The following is a 23,535-nucleotide window of genomic DNA, read 5'->3' as shown; positions in this document are numbered from 1 at the left end:
AAGAATAGCCTAAACTAAGCAGATGGCACACTCTTGACTGCAAAGAAAACACTGCAGACTGCAAAGAAAATTCATTGTGGATTCATGTTTTGTGACCTTAGCATGAGCATACAGTAAAGTCTGGAGAAGCAGGGCATTCTAGGTAGAGAGGTGCAGAGTGAGTAGAGTGGTATTTTATTAGTAAAATGTGCTTTCTGCTCAGACTAAATTATGTCCACTCGGCTCTGCTCACATGGTCCTCCAGCTGTTTCTCTAAAGTAATGTGCACTGATGGACCGGATAAAATAAAGTACTGTATATTGTTGTACAATTCAAAATTTTATACTGTACATTTTTCTCAGTGAACACAACTGCATATTTGCTCATCATGCCATTTAGTGCATGACTGAGAAGCCTAATGGACTGATTATATACACCGATATTCAAGCGTGTCCAGGTGGCTGTGCTGGCTAAAGCTCTTACTAAACATCATGACATCCTGGATTTAAATTCTTTTGTTGTGCATCACTCCCTCTCTCACCCAGCCTTTGGACTTTTTTTTGAAAGCTCTGGACCAGAAAAAGGTGAAGTTGCTGAAGGCAGTGAGGACAGTCCTGCTCACCTAGCTCTCCTCTGTAATTTGTGGAGTGTAGTAATGTCTTGGTGTCTGTGGTGAATGAAAAAGTCAATATCACCGTGGCTCCCAGGAGCTTCTTAATTTGTCCATCTGTAATAGTTGATTCACTAGTATGGCTGGCATGAGGCGATGATTGATGTTTTGGCTCAAGCTGCTCCAACTGGCTTGCCAACACTGACCATTTTTACATGAGAGCCGAGGTCCAGAGACTCTGGCTCGTTTAGCGGCAGGCTGACCGGTTGGCAGGCCAGTCTGTTGCCCCGTTCCAGTGCCAAGCACCCATCAGCTATGTGGGGGTCCACGTGACTCAGCACTCACTACATAACCAGGCGACCCAGATAATGCTCCAGCATGCTTTAGTGGGTCAAGCAGCAGGAGAGTAGCTTTGCAAATGAACTGAAAAGAGCAAGGTGTTCAAATTAAGCCCCTAATTATGAGAAATGATGAATCTGTCCTCTACCCGTGTCGTCCCACCAGACACTGTAGGAAGGAAGCATCCCACATAGCAACTCCCTAGAGGGGAGCTCTTCAGCTATTTGATGTGATAATAATGTGAAGAACCGGGATCCTCCAATACATTAGATGCTAGATCGACCAATGGACCCTCACAAGTGAAAGATTCTAACAGATTATCAATGATAGCATACTTCTGCTATGACTGTTCAAAGTTCATTTTTGTATTTTGAGTTTGAGCTTTTCTTACTTTCAACATGTTCTGTGGCCTCCGTGCAGCACCACAGGGCTAGCAATGTATAACTAAGTAGAGCAGTGGATGAAAATCTAACACAAGTGAAGGAGAAGGAATTGCACAAATAAATTAATAATACCATACAGCCGTTTCTGGGGTTATTTTAAGACTTTTGGCAGCTTGCACAGTCCAAGAGTGCCATGCCGCATTCAATGGCCATTAAGAATTTAAAAAAGCAGAAGTAGGCCACAGACAATTCAAGCAGAAAGAACATAAGGCTAAATCGCTTCTCCTCTGTTGTTCAAGAATAAGAGAACTGACAAATTAGTGGATGATCTTCCAGTGAAATGAGGAATTGTAGAGACAGCCACCTCAGGAGCTTGAGCAGTGTAGAAAGGGCTCACTCCCACCAAGGTCTCTGGTGAGCACAAACTGTAGAAGCAACAAGAGCAAATAAAACATTTCTATTGGAAGCCATTAAGGAAAGGCTGTGCTCCAAATTTCCTTGACCTCATAACTCTCAGGAGTTATGAATCATACTTAACAAACTATCCTGTGCAATTCTGCTGCAAAAAAAGTGCTCACCATCCCTCTCATGTTGTCAAACCATCTCATACTTGGTTGTGTGGCCCGGCCTTGTAAAATAATTCCTCAAAAGCCGTAGTGAATTTCTAGTGACATCCGCGGAAGGCATGTCGTAGCTTCCAGCTCCTGCCTGTGACAGTCTGCTCATCCGTGAGGGGGTTGTGACAGAGTCGCTTTGGGAAATGCCAGCGATAGAAGGGACCTAAGGGAAAGGTTAGAGAGCTCTCTGGGTCAGCGGCAAGGGCCCTGCTCCATTTTCACAGACACACACAACATCTCACAGATTCCCTCTGGTCTGATTATGTGTTTAATATTTACCTTTGAGATACCAGCTTTGAGAGAAGCGGAGGCTAAAAGCACTGCTTTAGTTGATAGTGGAGAGTTTTACTATTTAAACAATGCAGTAAGATAACTTTTTGGCATTTCTATGTTGTTTTTTTGTTTGTTTTCCCCCACAGTAAAAGATCAGGGAAATGGGCTATGTTTTGGGTTCTGTCCATCTGTCCTTCCATCTGTCCATCTGTCCATCTATCCATCATGCGCAATTTCTGAGCCTCTATTGGCTTGGCGATGGTTTATTTCAAACGGAGGAAACATGTTTAAATTGGTGAGGTGCCTGGGAAAAAAGACTTAGAAAGTATAAATCAGGTTTGAAACATAACAAAAACCTACAAGTTCAACAACAACATTGTGGGATGATGGTGGATGTTGACATTGGGGTCTGACAAGTGTGACCGGCCCTGCACTGCAGCACCACCAGGCCGACAGAGGCAATAAGCTTCAGGCTCAGTATCTTAGACATTGCTGGGTCAAATATAATGAACCTTTGAGGAATGATGCATTTTTACTGTGGCTCCAAGTAAAAAAAAAAAAAAAAAAAATGCATCCACATCCATGAACAATAAATAAGAGAGTTGGGATGTTTTGGGCATTCAGGAGGTTCAAGTTAATTGACAGCTGAGTTGTTGGATGACAGACGTTAACTGTCAACTGATGATTTATGTCCACTTGTCAGGAACTCCCATGGTTCAATCCAGAGGCAACTTCCCCAGATCTCCAGCCACGCTTGTCTTTGCTCGATCTTCGCCTGTTACTTTTATATCCACAGAGACACTTTGAACAGCAGGTTTTCTTTTCCACTTGAGCTACTTTAGAAATGAGCACACAAGTTCGGCTCAATTTAATCCATAATGGGAACAGCAGAGAATACCATCAATAAAACAGCAGCTTTGTCACCCTAACCCAGCCTGCACAGCATGCTGGAGACAGCTGATACAGCTGCAGCATCCTGATGACCTTGCCTATAGGTAGTCACCACAGGGACGCATGCCCATAACAAAGCCCAGGACTGGCCATCCTTAGGGGTAAAAAAAACGTGTTTTGTGTTAGCAAAGCACTGTGTCATGTGCACAGCATACATATATGTGTGCATGATACATGTGTGCTCATGTCGCATAAAAAGTATAAAACAGATTTTAGATGCAATAAATTAATATACTGTTTACATTCAGTGCAGCTGCACCAACCCTTCCTGTTCGACGTACTGAGACTGTACAGATCCATGTATTAATATGTTTATTCCTCTGAAGGTAAAACCTGATTAGCAAATCCCTTGGCATTTTAACTTACTTTGTCAAAGGCCTGAAGCAACTAAATAAATTCATTCAGTAAATTTATTCAGTACATATCAAGATAATAAAACAAAATAAAAAAGGGCAATAAAAAAAATGTCATTTAGAAAAGTTTAGTAATAAGCGCAAGTGGGTGAAATGACTTTAAAATTAGCACACTCATTAAAATAAAACACATGAATATCATATAAATTGCATATAAGTCATTTGTTACACAAATTATGAAACTACATGCACGAAATGATGAAAGTGGAGGGCATAAATTATCCAAAACAAGTTGCTAAGTACTGTCACCTCACATTAAGAGGGACCGCGCTTTGATGCAAAGACCTTTTTGTGTTCTCCTGGGTTTCCTTTGGGTGCTCGTGTGTCTACTCATAGACATGTTAGACAGGTGGACTGGAGACTTTAAATGGTCCATAGGTGTGAATAGTAGTGTGAGTGTGATTAACTGTCCATGTGTGAAAAAAAAAGTGTATTAAATAAGGAACTCCATCACATCTGATGACATTTTCAAAGCCATTTGCTGGTTTTCATGCATTACAATGTGACCATGCTTTGTGCTTTGTACATTTTCTTTTGGCACACGCTCCAAGCAGAAAAGTTGAAAATAATTTAACTTGTGTGCCTAGTGCTCAGGGCGCCTTGCAGTTCCTCTGTCAGCGTCAAATCAATTTGAAATTGGTGGCAATGTAAATGAGTACAGACAGAGCTGCTATGGAGCTAATAATGCTATTACAGCAATTTAGCTCTACCCTCAACTAACAACGGCACTTGGATTTGTCATGACTGTTGGCAAGCCACAAAATCTCTCCTTGTATTTTGCATCACAATAAAGACAGCACATGCAGCTGCGAGATAGACAGTGAAACATCGGCGCGTGTTAGCCAATATATCCACATCTCAAAGCGAGGCAAGGGCCAGTAGCCTCTGCCATTGTTCATCCAAGTGACACTAAAATGCACTTGTTTATTTTTTGTTCTCAGTTGAATGTGCTTGAACCTGCCAAAGCTGCTCTGCGTATCAACTCCTCTCTGGTTTTTGCCCTAAAAACATATGACCAAGCAGACAGACGCACCTCATCTCTGGCACTCTGTGGTTTCCAACTTTATCAGCTGTCTCTTCCATGGAGGAAAACAGCATCACTATGCCACATTACTAGCAACTAAACGACAACATGTTAAATAGATATAGGAAAGTACTGCTTATACAACAATGTAAGGATTATTTGATGTTTTATGTTAATCAAAATGTAAACATTGTTACTGGGTAGTTGTTGGATAAATAAGAAGTCAAATCTGAAGACTTGAAAGATTTTCACTGTAACGCAGCACATCATCTCCCTGTTTACAAATTTGATTCTGCTCAGCAAATAAAGCAACTGTATTTATACAAAATGATTTAAATACAGCATGAGGAAGTTTCACAAGGTGAGGTGTAGATTTAAATGTCTCATTTCTGTTTGCATAACCTGATTTCAGCTCCTGAAAACCAAAGCTGACCCTTCGTTGCTCCTGTTGAAGTGAGATCCAAGCTTTTAATACTGTACACTGACTCACTTTATTGGCATTTACTGTGAGAAAAAGCAACAAATTGGAAATGAATTCAGTGTAGGAACTTAATCTCCTGAATGAAAGGTTGATTTGGCTCAAACTGCTCCACTGCTCATCGGAGTCGTTTTCCAGTACAGCTCAGACGTTTTATCACACCAGCCTTTTAACACCACGGGGGCCCCGCAGATGTGGTTGTCAGTTCCAAATTGGAGTAGAAAATTCTTTTTCTGACATCATTCTGAAGTTTTAAAATTACCATAAAACTCACAAATAATAAGGTCTGTCTCTGTGCTGCTGCACTTTAGTTTTAGCTTTAGTTCTGATAGGAGATTAGCCCCTACAGAGAAAAATGAAACTCCAATATTCAACTCCTATTTGAGCATATACAAACCAAGTTAGAGACAGTATCTGACATTGTGTCTCCAATAAGAATTAAGTCCACAAGAGATTCAAAACAAAGTTAAAAGAACTGGTTTCACCCTCATTGAATAGGTCCAGGTCTTGCCTCCTATTCCCTTTCATCATTTTAAGTGATAATAGAGGAGATTGCTGTCTGGATACTGGCCAATCCCTTTAGGAGAGCAAAAACTGACAAATTTGTGGTGCATCAAATCCACTTTGTAAAGGATTTTTAAACCACAAATTAAGGTATTAAACTTGTGAGCCAGGCGAGTCGCATGAAGGTGATATTTACAAGCCATGGAAAATACGGCAGCAATGGCAAAGAATGCTGTCTTATATGCACGCTTAGATATAACAGGTAAAATGCACCACAATAGCTGTGTTTCCATCCAATTGTCAAGCAAATTTGAGGCGAATAATCTCGGCCAGCAGTTCTCACCCTGTGGTCCGGGGACCCCTAGGGGTCTTTGAGGGGGCTCCAAGTGTCCCCAGAAATGAGGGATATTTTGATTTCACTGTTATTTCACTGACGAGACATTAGCCCAGTGAGAGAATGTGTAAGATTGACTATTCAGTTCATAGGTTTCACACTCTTCACTGTTACTCTGCCTAATCTACAGTACAGTTGTCCCTCGCTATAACGCGGTTCATGTTTCGCGGCCTTGCAGTTTCGCGGATTTTTTTAGTGCAACTTTGCATGCTTTTTTTTTTTTTTTTTTTTTACAGCGCATTGTGTTCTGCGTCCTGATTGGCTAAGGGAGAACCCGCACATTGTGTTCTGCATCCTGATTGGCTAAGGGACTGTAGACCATTGTCAATCAATCTCCTCCATGCCGTGTCTCCTGTACAGTACAGAATGCGTTCATTCTATAATACTGGACTTATTTTTCTACGAAGGTATGAACTTTGAGAGTGTTTAAACAAGAGAGAAAAGTGAGAAAATGTTAACGCCTGTCTGAGAAAAGTGTTTAAGTGTGTAGTGAGGGGTTTTACAGCCTTAAAACATCTATAATAATTGTAAAAAATAAAGCTGACTACTTTGTGGATTTTGCCTTTTGCAGGTTATTTTTAGAACGTAACTCCCACGATAAACGAGGGACCACTGCACAGACAGTTATGGAGTAACTAAACCTATCAGATGGGATCCCTGAGACTACATCATATCATATACAGGTCTGCCGCCTGATATGTATCAATTCTGGGGTCTTTGACACTAAAAAGGTTGAGGATCTCTAATCTGGGCTACACAGAAGCTTAGTTTCATCAGAAGCTGGTGGTTTAGGCTACGTTATGCATGGCTGTAATAAACAGAGTACAAGAAGTGGAGGTTGTGAACCAGAAACAAAACCATAGATCTCTCATAGATCAGCCATCTATGAGAGAAAAACGGAAATAATTTACTGATAATAATTATAGTAATAATTATAATAATAATTTGGTCTCCTCATTGGTCAACACATCCCTATTGTTGCAACTACCACCCATGTTTTCACATGTTGTTGGTTTCCATCTCCCATTTAATTAATTTAACCATCTCAATTCACTTTTTTTTTTTTTTTTTTTTTTTTTGTGAAACTGAGGTTGAATTTGAAGTTGAATTTTGCCTTTTCAGTGAACCTTTTCTAATGTACATAAAAATACACTGATGGAAACATGACTACTTACTGTAGACCTCATTTTTAGCAGCTTCTAATGACACTATGGTACTGTAGCATTTTTGACATCCTGTTTGAGAATACGTCTTCATTCACAGCCTGTGCGAGTAGCTGGAGTAGAGGAAGTGTTACACACATTCACAAACTCACGCCCATCTTATACTGTTTGTTAGTATCGTAGCAGCTGTGGACATTGCTGGTTATTCCTGATGGAAGGTAAAGGGTTACACTTTCATTTCCACTGCCGGGATTTTTCCATTTGTCCTGGGTATTCAAACCAGCGACCCACTGGCCACAAGCATGTTTCTCTAACCTTCGGGCCAGCACCACAACTGACTTGGTGCACCCTGGCGATATTTGTCTCCCTTACTTATTAGATTGGCCCGGAGACCCCTGCAGTCCCCAAAGTGTTATTTTCAGCCTCAAATCTGTGCAGAGTGTTGCTGTAATGATTTTGTGGGAGGTAAATTTGCAGTGTAGGGCAAGAATGTCGCTCTGCTAATTCAGCCCTTCCCACCCACTCAACTTGTAAGGTGAAAGGCTGAAACGCATGAAAGTGTACGCACGCACACACACACACACACACACACACACACACACACAAGCATGCACTCGTCATGCAGTATTGCTGATGCTGCTGAAATGTGTGTGATTTACATGACTGTGGTGAATGCAGAGAAAAAAGATGACTCTGGGTTTTTATGCAGATATGATCCCGATTATCATCCGTTAACACGTCTCCAGCTTGTCAAGCTGTCCTTTCAAATTCCAGTTCTTTCTTGTATTGGGATTGAAATATAACTGGAATCACACTGTGAATGTTTAACTTTGAATCTGATAAATTTGCAATTTATGTTCCTTTTTTTATATATATCGCACCAGCACTTTTTGCCCCTGTCAGTGGAGAAATTTAAAATTAAGCACTTTGCATGCATGTAGTCTCCTCTGACAGAGGCACATTCATCAGCCAGCAGAGGAAACAAGCGCTGCGACTGCCTTGCAGCGCACTCCTCTAAAGCAACAGGCTTAATAAAGATGTCAATTTTTTTTTTATTGACTCACTTTAGGCCATGCAATCAAACAACAGAGGCCTATCAGTGTGTAAAGTGGGCAAATTTATGGCTACATGATAGCAATCAAACAAAAAACACATATGCAATACTGAGACTATTTGTTTTCACACCAGTCACTTAACCATTCAGTGTGCAATAAGTTCAGCATGCAATCTGCACCAATTCAAGTGATTTATGATCCAATAAATTGCTATTCATATCTTCACTGCCTTTTGATAAAGATCCTGGTGGTTGATGGTGTTTGTCTGTTCACAGTGGAAGATGAATCTGATACAAAAAATATGAACAGAGAAAGTGTCCTAATAGTGCCAGATTGTTGGTGAGTGTCAATTAATTGTTTTACAATGGGAAAAAATGAAGGTTTTGGAAGCATTTCATTCTAAAAATGACTCACTACTTTAAAGACAAAGTGATTCAGCTCTTACAAACTGAATGCTGACCTTAAAATAAAATCACTTTTAGGTTTAACATTTAAGTTTTTAACAGTATTGAGTCAACTGTCTTTTTTTTTTGTTCTTCAACAAACTGGCTTTTAACTTTGTTTTCAACAAAATTAATTTAAAGCATTTTAAAATTAAACTTTTCAAAATTTGATATATTACAAAGTTCCTGTTACATCATCTCCAAATGGTCTATCACATAAAAAATATTACAGTGAAACAAATTGTTGCTGCTCAGTGAAAACTCTTGTTTTCAGTCCAGTTTTGTCCAGTTTTGATCATTTTCATGTTGTATTTGAGTATTTACATGTTCCTCTCTGTGTTCATAAAGTTCTGAAGCCCTTGTAGTAATGAAACTTTTACAAAAATGTATATTCACCAACCTATAGAGGAGACCATTTTCCTTAGTTCCTGAAAAGTTGATATTCTGGAGATACAGGGTTTTGGTTGGACAGAAGTGAAATGTTACACGGGGTAAACATCTGTCAAAGACAAAATGCCACCATACCTCCTTTGTTACAGTAGATGCTCCATGGCAACAGCAGTGGGACATATTCTGCTTAGCTTTGACATATAATCACAGGTGGGTGATTATTTCTGCCAGTTTGCCTTTCATCCCAATAGTGGGTTTACATTTGGAAAGATTAAGCCTGCTAGGCTTAACCTTAAATGGTATTTAACCCATGGGTGCCATTAAGGAGAGAAGATCGCTGCTGGTGTGGCCCCTTTCAGCCTGTTGAACAAACTGTATTAATATGTGGCCGACAACATTGAAGGCCACAACCCAACAGATCTGCACAATCCACAAAAGTCCCTTAATCCTGCAGTTGAACAAGAGTAGGCACTAAAGCTGCTTAGCATTCGAATGTAGGAACAGACCCTAGTTCCTGCTGTAGGTTTAACAATCTGAAGATACTAGGACGGGCTTATCTTTTGGCTTTTGCTGAGCGCAAATGCAGATTCGCACCCTCAGATACAGCTTGCACTTTGAAGATTAAAGAACCGCCTTTTGAACCAATAGTAAAGCCTTCTGCTGCCAGTCCTGAACTGAAATCAATTAAAGTGCAACCCCCTTCAACCCTGGGATGAAAAATGTTGAGCATACCAAAAGAGAAGAAAACCAATTTCTGATTCCTCACCTCTACCCAAGCTATCACGGTAATGGTTGCAAATAAAAATGGATGACATCCTATTTTTGAGGTCCTCACAGAAGAACAGTCTTGCTATATCAAAACTGAATATCTGCTTCTCTTTTCAACAGAGATAAGAAGTTAGGACTGTCTCTGCAGAAATGCCGTTACTCCCACTGCTTTTATTAAAAATGATACATCAAACTGCAGCAAAAAACTGCCTCCAATCAAAGTCTGGAGACACTGGATCTACAATCGCTCATGGCAAGATTGCTTATTCTGGTTCCCCCCTAAAAGCCCAGTGTTGGGCCGAGGCCTCTCGAGCAGCATGAAGTGATCCAATCTGGGGAATGGGAGTGCAGTGATGTGTGAAGATGTCAGTCCAGCATCTGGGGGAGAGAATAGGGGGACAAAGAGTCACTGCCTCAAATCAGGATGGCAGTTATTGGCCAGTTGTCAAAATATGATTAAACTGTGCTCGGTCACTCCCTGTGGTGCTCTAACATCCGTCCACAATATGAACCATACTAACAGCTTAGCCTAAGGGCATCTGGTCACATCGAGTCCATAAGTGCACACATGTGAGTAGAAATGGTTAAAAACAAGAGCGCAGGAGGGAGATCTAGATCTTACTTGAAAGATGAATCTAATATGTCTCACATGAGTTCAGCGTATCTGAAGTGAAAGAGGACGGTTTGTCGATCTCGGTATCGTACACAGCGTAAGCTCGGCTTGCCAAAGTTTTCAAGTATTCAGAGGTCATCAAACTCTCATGAATACCCTGTGCAGCTATTCACAGATGCCTGACTGGGGCTCGATATTAATGTGATGACTCCATCCTCAGATCCCTTGTTGGAGTAATTCCAGTCTAAGCACTTACAAAAATTCCAGCTGCTTACAGTGGATTAAACAGCTTTTTTGTCAAATGATGTTTCCTGTCCACGGGCTTCCGAATTTAGCCTTAAGTTCAAAGTGAGGGAAGGCGAATGCAGAACAGTCTGAATGCAGCATATGATGACTCACTGCAGTCGTTTTTTTTTTTTTTTTTTTTTTTTTTTTTTCACACATTAGAAACTCTAATACTCCGCAAAAGCTTGTTCTTGTAGTAATGATTTGGCAACCAATCTGAGCCGAGTTTGCGCCCAAAAATGAAGTTCTCTTAATTGGACCTGATAACTTTGCCACCTCAGTTGTTCAGTTTATTGGTCGACTTCACTCAAATATCAAACCTGCCGCTAAGAATCTTGATATCGTCTTTCACCGTCATATGACTTTTGGTCATCATGTTTGAAAGCTCAAAGTGGCACAAATCAGAAATATCTTGTCTTCTACGGATCTCAAACTATTAATTTACATTTCCATTTTATCCCATCTAGAGAACTGTTGTCGATTATTGTAACTCCCTTGACATGTGCCTTGGTCAAGCTGCTTAAATCGTTAACAGTTGGTTCGAAATTAAGCTGCCAGGCTATTGACTAGAACAAGCTGTGGGTCCAGCATCACCCCTGTTCGTGCATCCCTTCTTTGGCTTCACGTAAAATTCAGAATGAACCACATGATCCTGCCCCCATGTACATTTCTGATCTCCTCGTTCCACTTCTTGGCCACTGTGATCCTCAAATTTCTGTCTTTTATCCATCCCCCGCTCCAGCTGCACAAAAGGTGACCATGCCCTCTGGAATCATCTTTCCCAAACTATCAGATTTGCTGAATCTTTGGGCAGCTTTTAAACCCCATCTCTATAAGCAAACCTTTTTATAGATCTCCACCCCCATCTGATGTTTTGTGTCGTTTTTTTGTTTGGTCTGTTTCTCATCATGCCATGTTGTTTTATTTTATCTAATTTATGTTTTTCATGTGTCTGTGTGAAGTTGTAACTGTGTGTATTAAAAAGTGATATATAGCTAAAGGTTTAGTTACTTATTTACTTACTTACTTTCTAACTTGCAGTCACAATAATTAACATTTCTATCCAATCCACAGATGGGTCAGCTTGCTCAGAGGAGTTGCAGGACATAAAAGCAAATGGCAATAAAGCTCCTGGTCAATCTCCAAGTCTCCACACACACACACACAAACACACGCATGCACTAACACAAGCAAAACTGTACATGAATGTGCACTCAATGTCACACACACACACAAACACACACACACACACAAGCACGCAGCATCACACACCCAGAAACACCCACCACGGCTGTGTTGTTACACTCGGTTACAGCAGACAGTAACAAAACCGCTTTGATGTTAATTAGTACAGCAGGGTGTGGATGAGAGGTGCTGAGGTAAGATCAATAAGATCTAAAAATATCTGTGACTTAATTTAGACGCCGCTTTCAGAATGTGAACCAAGCGCTCCTCGTCATGCAGACACCTCCGCTGACTGAGCTGATATGACACTTAACAGAAAAACTTAGGCTCAGGCTATGATGCTGCAGAAACAAGAGATCAGCTGCTGACCTATAGGCTCAGAGAAGTGTTAGCTATGAGTCAGTGAGTGTAACAATACTGCACTGCATACTGTACAACCGTATGCAATTTTGAGTCCAAAAATACCTGCAAGTCAACATGAGTTCAAGCATCCCTAGAAAATGTCTCATGTATTCTACAGTAATGGCTTGCAGGGTAACTTGCACGTTGACACACAATATGGAAAAGTATTATGAGAATTTAGAAATTGTGTGTACTGAAAATCTACCTCATACATAATTTACCTACAAGGGCATGGCAGTGCAATAAAGTACAAAGTCTACGAAGGCAGTGAGCTAAAATAAGCACATCCCAAAAATATCAAAATCACCTTGCTCACAAAGGCAGAGGTCTGATCATGAGGGCATGAGCAATTTTAGGCAACCATGTGGGCTAGTTGGAAAGTCGCCCAACATTTCAACACAGCTGGAACATACTAGAGTAGCTCAGGAAACAAAAAGGTGTGTGATACATAGTCCATTTAATATTTTGCTGGGACATAAATTAATATATCCCCTATCACAAAGGACACAATGAGACAAAACAGGACATAATTACAGAGATGAGAGTTGGCGACCATTTTGTACACCAGTCCACACCTCAGCCAGGCTTTCTGTGGAAGTACTTAATGTATGCTGCAATGCCGTAATTTGATAATACTCAATACATATTCTAATGGGTATTGAGAGTATATGCCCTGTAAAAGATTGTTGCTTTCTTTAAAGTTGGATCAACACTTAATGATCAACGATCAATGATCAAAATGCACATGCACCTCCCAATTGTATCATGCACTTTAATATTTCTACTCAAGCACTTTAACAAACCTATGCTGCTCGTGTTTTTAACGTGTTCTGATGTTTTAGAGGTGTTTTTCTCTGTTTTAAATAATGTTTTTAAAATGTCTTATTTTGCTATGAAGTGACTGTTCACAGTGTGACTGCAAGGCTGTTGTTTGAGCATCACGATCTGGAGAACGATATCTCGATTCTGTGTGGTGTATGATGGAAATGACAATAAAAGTGAACTGAACTGAACTGAACTGATGAATGAAAAATATAACATTTTTAAATAGCTAAGTGAACCTTAATCCAAGTCCTTGTATGAACTGTGGCTGTCTCTATGTTAAACATGAACTTAGCAGAAAACGCTAATCCTACAGTCTCTGAATTACAGTAACGGCCCTATCTTGTGCCACCCGCTACCCATTGCTACTACCCGCTACCCGTGAATTGCGCATTTAGCAGCTTCCACTATCCCTAAACAGTATCTTGCACCCACGCAACCCACTGTACATTATGCCGACTCCGTTATTTGCGACTGGAGGTGTGTCCATGGGCTTGTTTTATGCACTATCCCTAAAATTGCTATCTTGAGCACACACTTTAGGGAAAGTGGATAGCAGAATTACTGAGTATATTACTCTTATAGACTGTTTAGCGGAAAGACTGTTTTAATTGGACACTTATGCCAGCACGTTTTATTGTTTTATCATAAGCCAGCAGCTGTGCTATATTTTTATTCTTAATATTTTATTTGCCCAATCTACCTTGTCAATAAATTAGTTTACATGGTGTGGCCTGGGGATTTTACTCAATCAGTACAACCTTGTGACACGTCCACTTGGACACATGTGGCTCCACCTCCCGAATTAACTCACCTATAATATAATATATTATATATATATATATATATATATATATAAAAAGCCACCAGCCTCAGTTGAAACCCTGAGAAAATCTACCTCCCTCTCCCCATCACGGGTTTTGGTTTTAGGATTTAGGATAGCGCAGCCTGCCCTTAAAGGCAATGGCATCTGGCACACTGATTGGTTTAATTGGCGTAACGCCCAAACCACGCCTATGTATAACATAACGGGTAGCGCAGGTGTTTTACAGATAACGGGAGGTGCGCAAGATAGCAACTTTTGTGGGGGAACGCCTCTTACGCAATGCTAAATCCCCAAATAATGGGTTTAGGGACTTTGGCGCAAGATAGGGCCCTAAGTCTCAGTTTGCATGTGTTTTTATTTTTTAACCAAATGACAAAAAATGACTGAGCGGCCTAGATTTGCTGCTTACTTTTTTCACTCACAGGTCGCACCACATGTCTACAGGTATTACCATCATGACTTTGCTCTTTATTCACATCGAAAGCAACAACAGCCTGGTATCAGTGTGTCCTAACAGAGCAGCAGCAGGAGGAGGGCCAAAAGTCACTGAGGCCACGGCACAGGTTGCACAGAACAGCCAGTTATGATGGATTGGGACAGTTTTTATAGCAGAGCTCACGGGACGGGACTGCAGCAAATGGCAGGCTGAGTTTGGCACCTAAGAATTTTGAATACTAAGGCTCTGATTTACTAAAGCCGATAGTAGGTGCTAAAATGTTTTCAGTGTTTGAAATCACGTTAAGACTCATCACTGGTGGCAACATTTTCTTGACCAATCCAAGGTTATGCCACTGGTTTTGGGCACATCAAAAGCTTCAGTAAATCAGCATCTAAGTTATTTGAACGTTGAGCCAATGTTATGGTGGTTGGTTATGGTGTCAGTAGCTTTAACTCTCTTCTGTGTGTGTAATGGGAAAGTTACTGCAGATAAGTACAAAAGTGTCTGAATCAGCCACTTTCCATCGTTTTTAGCTCTGCAGATTTTTCCAGCCCCTCTTGTCATCTTGTTCATTCCTCGTGACAAGCACACTGACAGAAGTCAACAGCCTCAGGGGCTCAGGTTGTACAACACAGTGTTGAAGGTCTTATATGTTTTAAGTTGTTGATTTGGGTACTTTGCTGAGAGAGAGCACAACAGAGAGAGAGAGAGAGAGAGGAAGAGTGCACAATGCAAAACCTCAGAATAAGGGGGTGAATATGATGTCAGGATAATACCTTATGCACATTGTACTTGCTGAGTGTGTAGGCGAGAGGAGGGGAAGGAAGAGGTGGAGGGGGAGTACGCAAAGAGAGAGATGGGTGGGGGTAGGGGAGGAAGGGCCGCATTGCTGACCACTGCGAGACTCATCCATCCAGAACATGCTGGACTGCTGCGCCGCAATTACTGGCCTCATGTCAAGTTTGGAGGTGGGATACACGCATGACACTGATTGAGAACAACTCCACTCTGCGAGGCGCTTGAAAAAATATATGAGCTAAGTAGAAAAATCACTTCACAGTCCTTCCACTGCCTCCTCCTCCCAAAGATTACACCTCTCTTAATCAGTGGGAGATGGCACTTTCACTATACTTTACACGTTATTATTATTTTTAAAAAAGACACAGGTGATTTTCTTACCAGCCAAGGATGGATATTCATTAACTCAAGACCTGCTATAGCTGCATCTCAATGTGCACAGCGAGTCCAACTTTTATTGAGGCAGTCAATGAATGAGTCATTATGAGCAACTTGCAGGGAAGTACAGCGACATCTGCCATCTATCCATTTGAAGTAATGACGGCGTAGCTATCAGTATGACTGCACTGTGATAACACTGCCTTCTTGTTATCCAAAGGTCACTGCTGACTGCCCTTGGACAAGGTTCGACTGGGAACCTCTGGCAGTTCAGGTGCTGAGGCAGGAGCTGCTGTGTCCGTGAGGTTAAAACCTGACTGCTGATGCACAATCTGTGGAGCCAAACTCCTCAGATGTCTCACACTGCCAACCTTTGCTCTCTGCCGCTCTACTACTCTGCACAAACATGCAAATGTACTTTATATAACTATGTTTTCTCAACTTGGGCAGAAATGTGGTCACAAATTTTTTAAAAAAATGCGCATTTAGACAGATATATGTGGACACTACAACTCCTGAAGTATTTCTCTGTGGTTAATTGTGGGGCTGCTTCTGTACTCTCTCTGGTCCTACATTATAAATGTACAGTAGAACACACTCCGACCGGTTGGCCGCTTGTTCTGAAGATGGAAGGTCACGGCAAAAGCACAAAGCCCATCCTTCTTCATCGAACACAAGAAAATCCCCCTATATCTTCTCTTAGTTTTATTCATCACAATGCTGACAAACCTCTGCAGCACTGAAAGGTACGATTCAGTTTCACTCTCCGTTTAATCAATTCGTCTCCTGGATTTTCTGAAAGTTAAATTGAATTGAAACTTGAAAATCATTTGCAGGAAGTAAGTTCTGACACCTATAAAATAATCGCTGAGACTGGATGCTCTGTCACTAGTAAGTGAATTGTAGTTGGGGTTTGCATTTTGAATTGACTGAACTGAAAAGCGAGTTGTTTAGAGCCCTGCTTTGTAGCACTGACAGCTGGAGGCTGAGACCTCTCAATCTGCCAGCAGGTCAGAATACTTCAACAACTAAGAACTACCTTATGCAATAAAGTTTTACAACAAAGTCACTCAACAAACAAGCAAAACCTATATGCCAATGTATCCTAGTGATGCCGAGGCAAAATACAGACCACATCAACAGCTACCGTCAAGTCATGATGAATTTTGGGAGAGAAATCATGTCAAAGTTGCATTAAAATCATCAAAAATGCACCACCATCACATTTACTAATAGGGTTTTACAGTATTGCAGCGGCTGACATTTTAGTATAACATGTGCGTGACATTGCCACACTAAAAGCAAATTAGTACCACAGCTATGAACATTAAGGCAGACTGAAAATGCTGGTGGTGACCTTAGTGGAGTAATCCGGGCATTAAGTAATAAACTTTCGAGTCTGTGCCGGATAAAATGTTCTTAACTCTCAACTAAAAAAGGGCTATTAATATCCGCCTCCCACCACTTTGAATTGAATGGAGCTGGAACATCTGTGACTGAGGGATCAGGGGCAGCGAGCTGTGGGAAAACCTAATAGCAGTTTTCCATTCCAAGCTGTAACCCCCTGTGGTGTCAGTTCTCTGTTGCCTAGAGCCGCTCCGTTAGTTATATTGAGACATAAGCCTATAGCACCATACAGTGTAATCACCTGCACTAACATACTGTATACACACCCGCAGTTACACACTGTGCAGTCACCGACACTAATAGAATAGAATAGAATAGAATAGAATAGAATAGAATAGAATAGAATAGAATAGAACCAGGGTCACCAATTAAAACATCACATGAATAATGCAAAACAGCATATCAGTTTTAAGCATACCTTATGCAATATCCAGCATACATTCAAACAAAGCAAAGAGTTCATTAGTGCATTTTATGAATTGCACAGTTAACAAAAATCCTTTATATAGCTTTTTAATTTTTGTGTTTTTTGTAGCGGCGGCGTGTAGTTCAAACATGGAATGAGGTGTCATCAACTGTTGTTTGTAAAGAATTACCTGTACCATTGTTTTTCAAAGGTATACTGCACTTAAAATGTTGGATTTCTTCCCACCAAGAGCTACATTTATGCAAGAATACTACTACTTCTACTACTACTACTACTACTAATAATAATAATAATAATAATAATAATAATAATAAGCAACAAAGTCAAGTGAAATTAGAGGCACCGTTTAGCTGGAATTAGGTTCTCTAATTTACTCACACTGCGCTCCACATTTGCGCAACATGCTGTCCCTAATAGTTGTTGGCACACAACGGAGTTGCACTTAGGTTTAAATTTTGATTGAATGTGGTAGTGATTCTATTGGACTGGAAATAATAATAATAATAATAATAATAATAATAATAATAAAATGTTAAATTTCACAAAAACTCCGTGCTGACACTTTGGAAGGCTTTGGTGAAAGTAAAGGTCGCCGACAGCAAAGAGATGCGCCGTGGAGTTCCCTCCACTGACGCTGGTTAATTGGCACACTTTTGGCAGTGCAGCTGTGCAGCATCTCACACAGCATCATGAATCATATCCTCACGCTGCTGCCTGCCTTCAGCAACAGTAGATACAGGATGATAAATCACATTCGTTAACAGAGATCCGCTGACAACTACACAGCGGTGGATTATTAAATCACCAGTTCGTCTTCGCTTTGCGCATAAGCGCGCATGGATCGTGCGTAATTGAGTTAATTCCAGTGTTTTTTTCTAGTTGTAAAGCGTAAATATGATCCTACCTCGCTCATGATGGACAGTAACGTCGAGCTCGCTCGTCTGTTTCCAGTGCGTGAGGCGCAGGATGTGAAGTTTCAGCAACAGTGATCTTTTAACAGTGGCTCGCCGCGGACAGGGAAGCTTTATAAAGTGTTAAGCCCAACTCCTCCGTGTCATCACGTCCCCACTAAACCAATAGGAATGCCGTGGGCAAATCAGTCTCTCAAGTCACCACCCAACTCCTTAAAATATTCATACGCTGTGTAAGCCCTTTTCATCATAATCAAACAGACGCTGCTTCTGACTCCTTTTGGCGAACACCGGGTCATTAATTAGTTTGTAGGGTGGGATGCATCTCACTCATCAGTCATCAACAGGAACTGCTATTTTGAAATATGTGCTATTATTACTTACTCCCACCACGACCGCATGTGCGGGTGTGATTTACATGACAGCAGTTTTGAAATGAGGTTATGTCCTCTTTTGGTGCTTTTTCTTACGAAAACACAGCAATATTCAAGCAGCGACGACCTCAACTTTTATCTTTGATAGTATCACTACTATATATATATCATATTCCTTTCTTTGCTGCTATAATTGGTGCCTTTGTTTATCCTTTGCTGTGATATTTGTCTATCATCCATGAATATTTCATTATATTATTAATTCTTTTTAGGATTTCTACTTTGGTATAAGCAAATTAAAATTTCTCTGGTGCATTCCCTGACAGAAGTGTTTTAAATTTATTGCATCAGAGAGACTGAGCTTGATGTGTTAAAGGTTTATTGAATTTCTTAGTTGAAAGAGTAACTGCCAGCGGTTTTACAAAAGGCATAATGACCATTTCTACTGGACTTAATGCCTTTCTTGCATCAGTCTCACTGCACGGTGCACATACATATCCATCCAATGTACTGTAATGCACCATGCCACCATGCCGTTCCCCTACTTTTAATTCCCTTCAGCATCAATTATGCAGGCTGGGGCAGGTCTTTTCCATTTGTCCTAAATCCATACATTCATTTTTAAAATTCATTAGATGGGTTAGTGTCAAATTGCACGGCAGCCCTACGCACCTCAAAGAGCAAAAGTGACTTATGTTCACAATCCAGAATGCCACCATGCTCTGGTTTGTGCTCATCTACATAGAATAGCTTTGGACAAAGAGGAGCAGCAGGACCCATATTCACATTGTGCATACAACTGGAGGGCACTTCAGCATCCATAGGGACTGTCACCTGAGCACTGAAGTCCCTATGGAGGCCTGACGGATGGGAGAAAATATAACAAATGCAGGCCTAACTTATATACTGCTCTGACTCGACCTGTATGTCCCTGGGCTAACTGTCAATGTGGCTGACAAGCTGAAGGTGATATTCAACATTCAAAATTACTTTAGGGTCTTTGTTCTGCACAAAAACATTTCCTCAAATGCCACTGCCTGAGCTGGTTGCTAGAAAATGTAATTTACTTTGCCAAGTGCAGCAGATGGTACTGAGGTTTTTGTGAACGCTTATGAAGTTAGCATGGCACAGCGCAATCTGTAGTGCCTGCAGTTTGGTTTTCTGGCTTAGCTAGAATCGCTCTTGACAGCATACAAGATGCCTATAACAAAGGTAGAGAAGTTAAAGACGCCAGCTGGCTCATATATGTTAGAAAATTGCTCTGAGTCCTGAAATGTAGCTGTATGGCTTATTATTAAAGGAAAGGAGGAAACAGTGGAGTATCAAATGCTGAAAGGTGGGATGACACTGACAGATTCTTGTTGTTTGATGATTCTTGATTCTTGATGTTGGCCTGTAGCTCCATCTATATCAGCTCGGCGAAAACGGAACCCAAGAGCCAATTCAGGCAAATTACATGCATATTACATAAATGTATTGTTTGCGACTTTACAAGACGTGTGGGACATCCCCTATGCAGTAGGGGATAAAAATATATTGGCAGGAAAAGGTGGCAATGCTGCTGTCTCTGAATCAGCTGATGAATTGGGAAACAGTGAGGAGGCGGAAACGTGGTTGGAGGAAGCTGTGGGATAAACACGGGCAATGTGAACCACATTGGATTCATTATAGGTGCAACTCATGATGTGCTACCATCTCCCCAAAATCTGCCAGTGGTGAGGTCTGCAAATTCATATGTGTTTGAGGCGTTGTTGCCTCTTCTCTCCAAAATGAGGACTTTGGGACACTGGAATGGTAAAGATTCATTTCTAAATTGATTTGAAGCATGTTAATGTTGTGGACTTTAGCATTTACTTAGTCTTACTACAAGATGATTGTTTGAAGTATGAATGCATAGATTTTAGGTGGGGTCTAAATTATGAAAATCTATTTTGTAACTACAATAAGACAGGAATTGCGCAGTGGTAGAGTGAGGGAGCAGTCATACAATGATACATGCATTTCATGGAACTTCTTGCAGATACAATTTGTTGTCTGAACTGCCGACCATTTTGGACCAGCAGAGTCAGACATCCCTTTAGCCAGTAATTGTCGATACTATTTGGTGTCTGACCTGCAGAGCGATGTTTCGAGCCAGGGACAGCAATCACAGTTTTATATTGTTGATAAGACCAGTGCTAGCCAATTGATTATCAGGTTAACGCTGAGAACTCAGGAGAAGCCACAGCAAAAGCACAGGGTCATGTAAGAGAATATAGCTGGTTGGTGTACCTGGGTAAACTGCATTACATCAAGATTTCTCCATGTATCCTCACAGCATCGTTTCAAGGAGAGGATGCTCCCAGAGGAGGAAGCTGGTGAACCATGTTCTGTGAATAGGGAGCTTCTCACGTGAGCCGCAGTGAAGTGAAGTTTGACGTATCAGTGCTGGATTCCCTCCCCCTCCATGGCTGAAAACTGTCTAAATTATTCTATGACTCATGCTTTCACAAAGTAAAGTTAATGAGTTATTTCATCTCAGCTATTAATAAGCTTTTTATACCTCAGCTAGAACATTTAAAAGAATTTCTCATGTTGATGTGTGCTCACTTTTGAACTTTTATCCTGTTTTACAACTTACTAGACAGCGATTAGGTGGGCTAATTGACATCTCACTAATAAAGAAGTGTCATTTTATTGTTTTCATTTGCTTAAATTATCAGATTTAGCTGTATGAGCATAATGAGCCTAATGACATGCTATTTTTGAGGTTTATTAAAAAAAAAAATCACAGTACCTGTGGGGCAATTCCATGGCAACTTGTGCAAACACAGTTCAGAGGGAGGATTAATACATAATGAGAGACAGATGAAGCCTTTCTGGCAGAATGTCTCTTCTCCGTGAAGAGATGTGTCTTTTCAATGCAGAGATAAATCAGCTGCCATTTCTTCTCGTTCTGAGGCCTTAAACTTTATGTGACACCTCAGTTATTTATACCTGTAAGGACATATCCTTTGATAACACTTAAATTTTAACACATCTCTTTGGGGAATGGAGAGTATACAGTTTCAGCTCCTTACAACTGTGGATGTCATTTTGTCTACATATGTGTGATGGTACAGAGGTGGGGTTATGTGGGCGCTACAATTATCTTCACTCAATATTTCTGAACTGAGGATTCACCTGAGATATGAAGGCTCCTTTACTCCTCTTTAAGCCATGTAGAACATCTGTAATGATGCCAGATAATTTTGGGCAGAGCTCTTTTTAACGCTCTTATATTGTTTATGGTTGTGGTCTAATACACGCACCATCAGCCAGCATGCATGAACACACACTTCTCACCATACTTCTAAAACTGCAGCTACACTGCACATCATGTTGACAAAATGCACATAGTGCCTGAGTACTGAATGTGTGTTTGTAGAGTTTTATGTATTTCTGTGATCTGTCATGTCCTTCACTATTTCTTTGCAGTGCTTGAGGTCTTTTCATCCTGGTACCTTGTGTCACTTTGAAGTTTGTTAGTTCTTAATACTAGTCAGTCGTGCTTTTTCCCCAGAGTTTTATTCATGAATTATTCTGAAGAAATACCTTGATTCTGCTTTGTTGTTCTGAAGTTACTCCTCCCTCGGCGAAGTGCATACAATCTATTTTCATACTGCGTGTGTGCACACACACACATACTGATGGAAATCATGCATGTGTATGTGCACACAATATGTATGTGTGTGTGTGTGTGTGTGTGTGTGTGTGTGTAGTGTGTGTCCATGTTACTCCTCCATAAATCCCTCTTCGCCAAATTCATGTACACTCGTAACCTAACAATTTTTTATGTTGTTGTTGTTGTTTTTATAGGGGGTGCGGTGTTTTAACATGACATTTTTCTTTTGTCCGTCTCTCTGAGAGAACAGGAACGGACTCAGATCTGACAGAGCCCTCCTCACTACAGGGTGATGCGTAGAAATACATAAATGCTGTCATGAGCCCAGCTGAATACAACTCTTCAAACGCATTTATATCAGCATCATCACCGTCATTACCGTTGACGCTAAATTTGGGGATTAAGAATGCATAAAGATTTTACAAGATAGAGCAAAACTCACAAGGTGATTCAGGCCTGAGCAAACCAGAAATTTTAGATACCCATTCTGAAGCACAATCAAGTCGTGGCTCACATCAACACACCAGAATACACTGGAAGAACATACAGCACAAAGTTCAGTGCCAAGCTACTGGGGGCTACACTGAGAGGGCGGGTCAGATAACAAGGATTACGATGCTGGCTGTGTAATGCATAATCACTGGCGGTCTATACTGATGGGTGATATGATGTAGGGGCTATAGCTATGCCTTCCGACAGCTGCCAAGCTTTACTTTGGCACTTTGGCAGTCTCTTTTATGTGCTCCATCAGTATGGATCGCTGGGGGAGCCTTATACAGCCCCTATAGGATCCAGTCCCTTCAACTCATCCGCAGCTCTATAGGCTGACATACGGGTGAAGGAAAACTATACATCAAACACTGAGTGAGGAAGGTGCATTGCAACTTACTGTCAAAAGAGTTAGACATATGAATACACCCTTGATGCTGAGAGAGCCATGCAAAATATAAGTAGAAATCAAAAATGGATTACAGACCTACTTCTGTTGAGTCCCCACTTGCCATGTGTTTACTTTACTCTGGATCCCGAGATGAGTCAGAACATTGTGTGCTATGGTGCTGAAAAATTTTCAGAACTTTTTTCATATTGTTGTTCAACTACACGTCGGAATCGCAATATTTTAAACCACCAAGTAAAACAAATGCTCAGGAATTAGTCTTCATGCCACTGGTGCAGACATGTGGACAGATCCCAGGGTTTCCCAGTCACATACGGGGCGATTTGGAACAACAGGACCTCAT

At 40.9% G+C, this 23,535-nt stretch overlaps 1 protein-coding gene across 1 annotated transcript in view; it reads right to left on the bottom strand.

The window, feature by feature from the left end:
* pcp4b (Purkinje cell protein 4b) overlaps positions 1-18,411 on the bottom strand; it is a 42,039-nt gene extending 23,628 nt beyond the window's left edge. Inside the window, exon 1 of the mRNA XM_030067110.1 lies at positions 18,271-18,411. Coding sequence (XP_029922970.1) covers positions 18,271-18,279 — 9 coding nt within the window. The 5' untranslated portion in view covers positions 18,280-18,411. The remainder of the gene's footprint in view (positions 1-18,270) is intronic.
* Positions 18,412-23,535: the final 5,124 nt, after the last annotated feature.

This window comes from Myripristis murdjan, chromosome 13 (assembly GCF_902150065.1).
Source record: "Myripristis murdjan chromosome 13, fMyrMur1.1, whole genome shotgun sequence".
NCBI lineage: Eukaryota > Metazoa > Chordata > Actinopteri > Holocentriformes > Holocentridae > Myripristis > Myripristis murdjan.
Note: the sequence above shows the minus strand (reverse complement) of the source record. Positions and strands in the feature narration are given on the sequence as shown.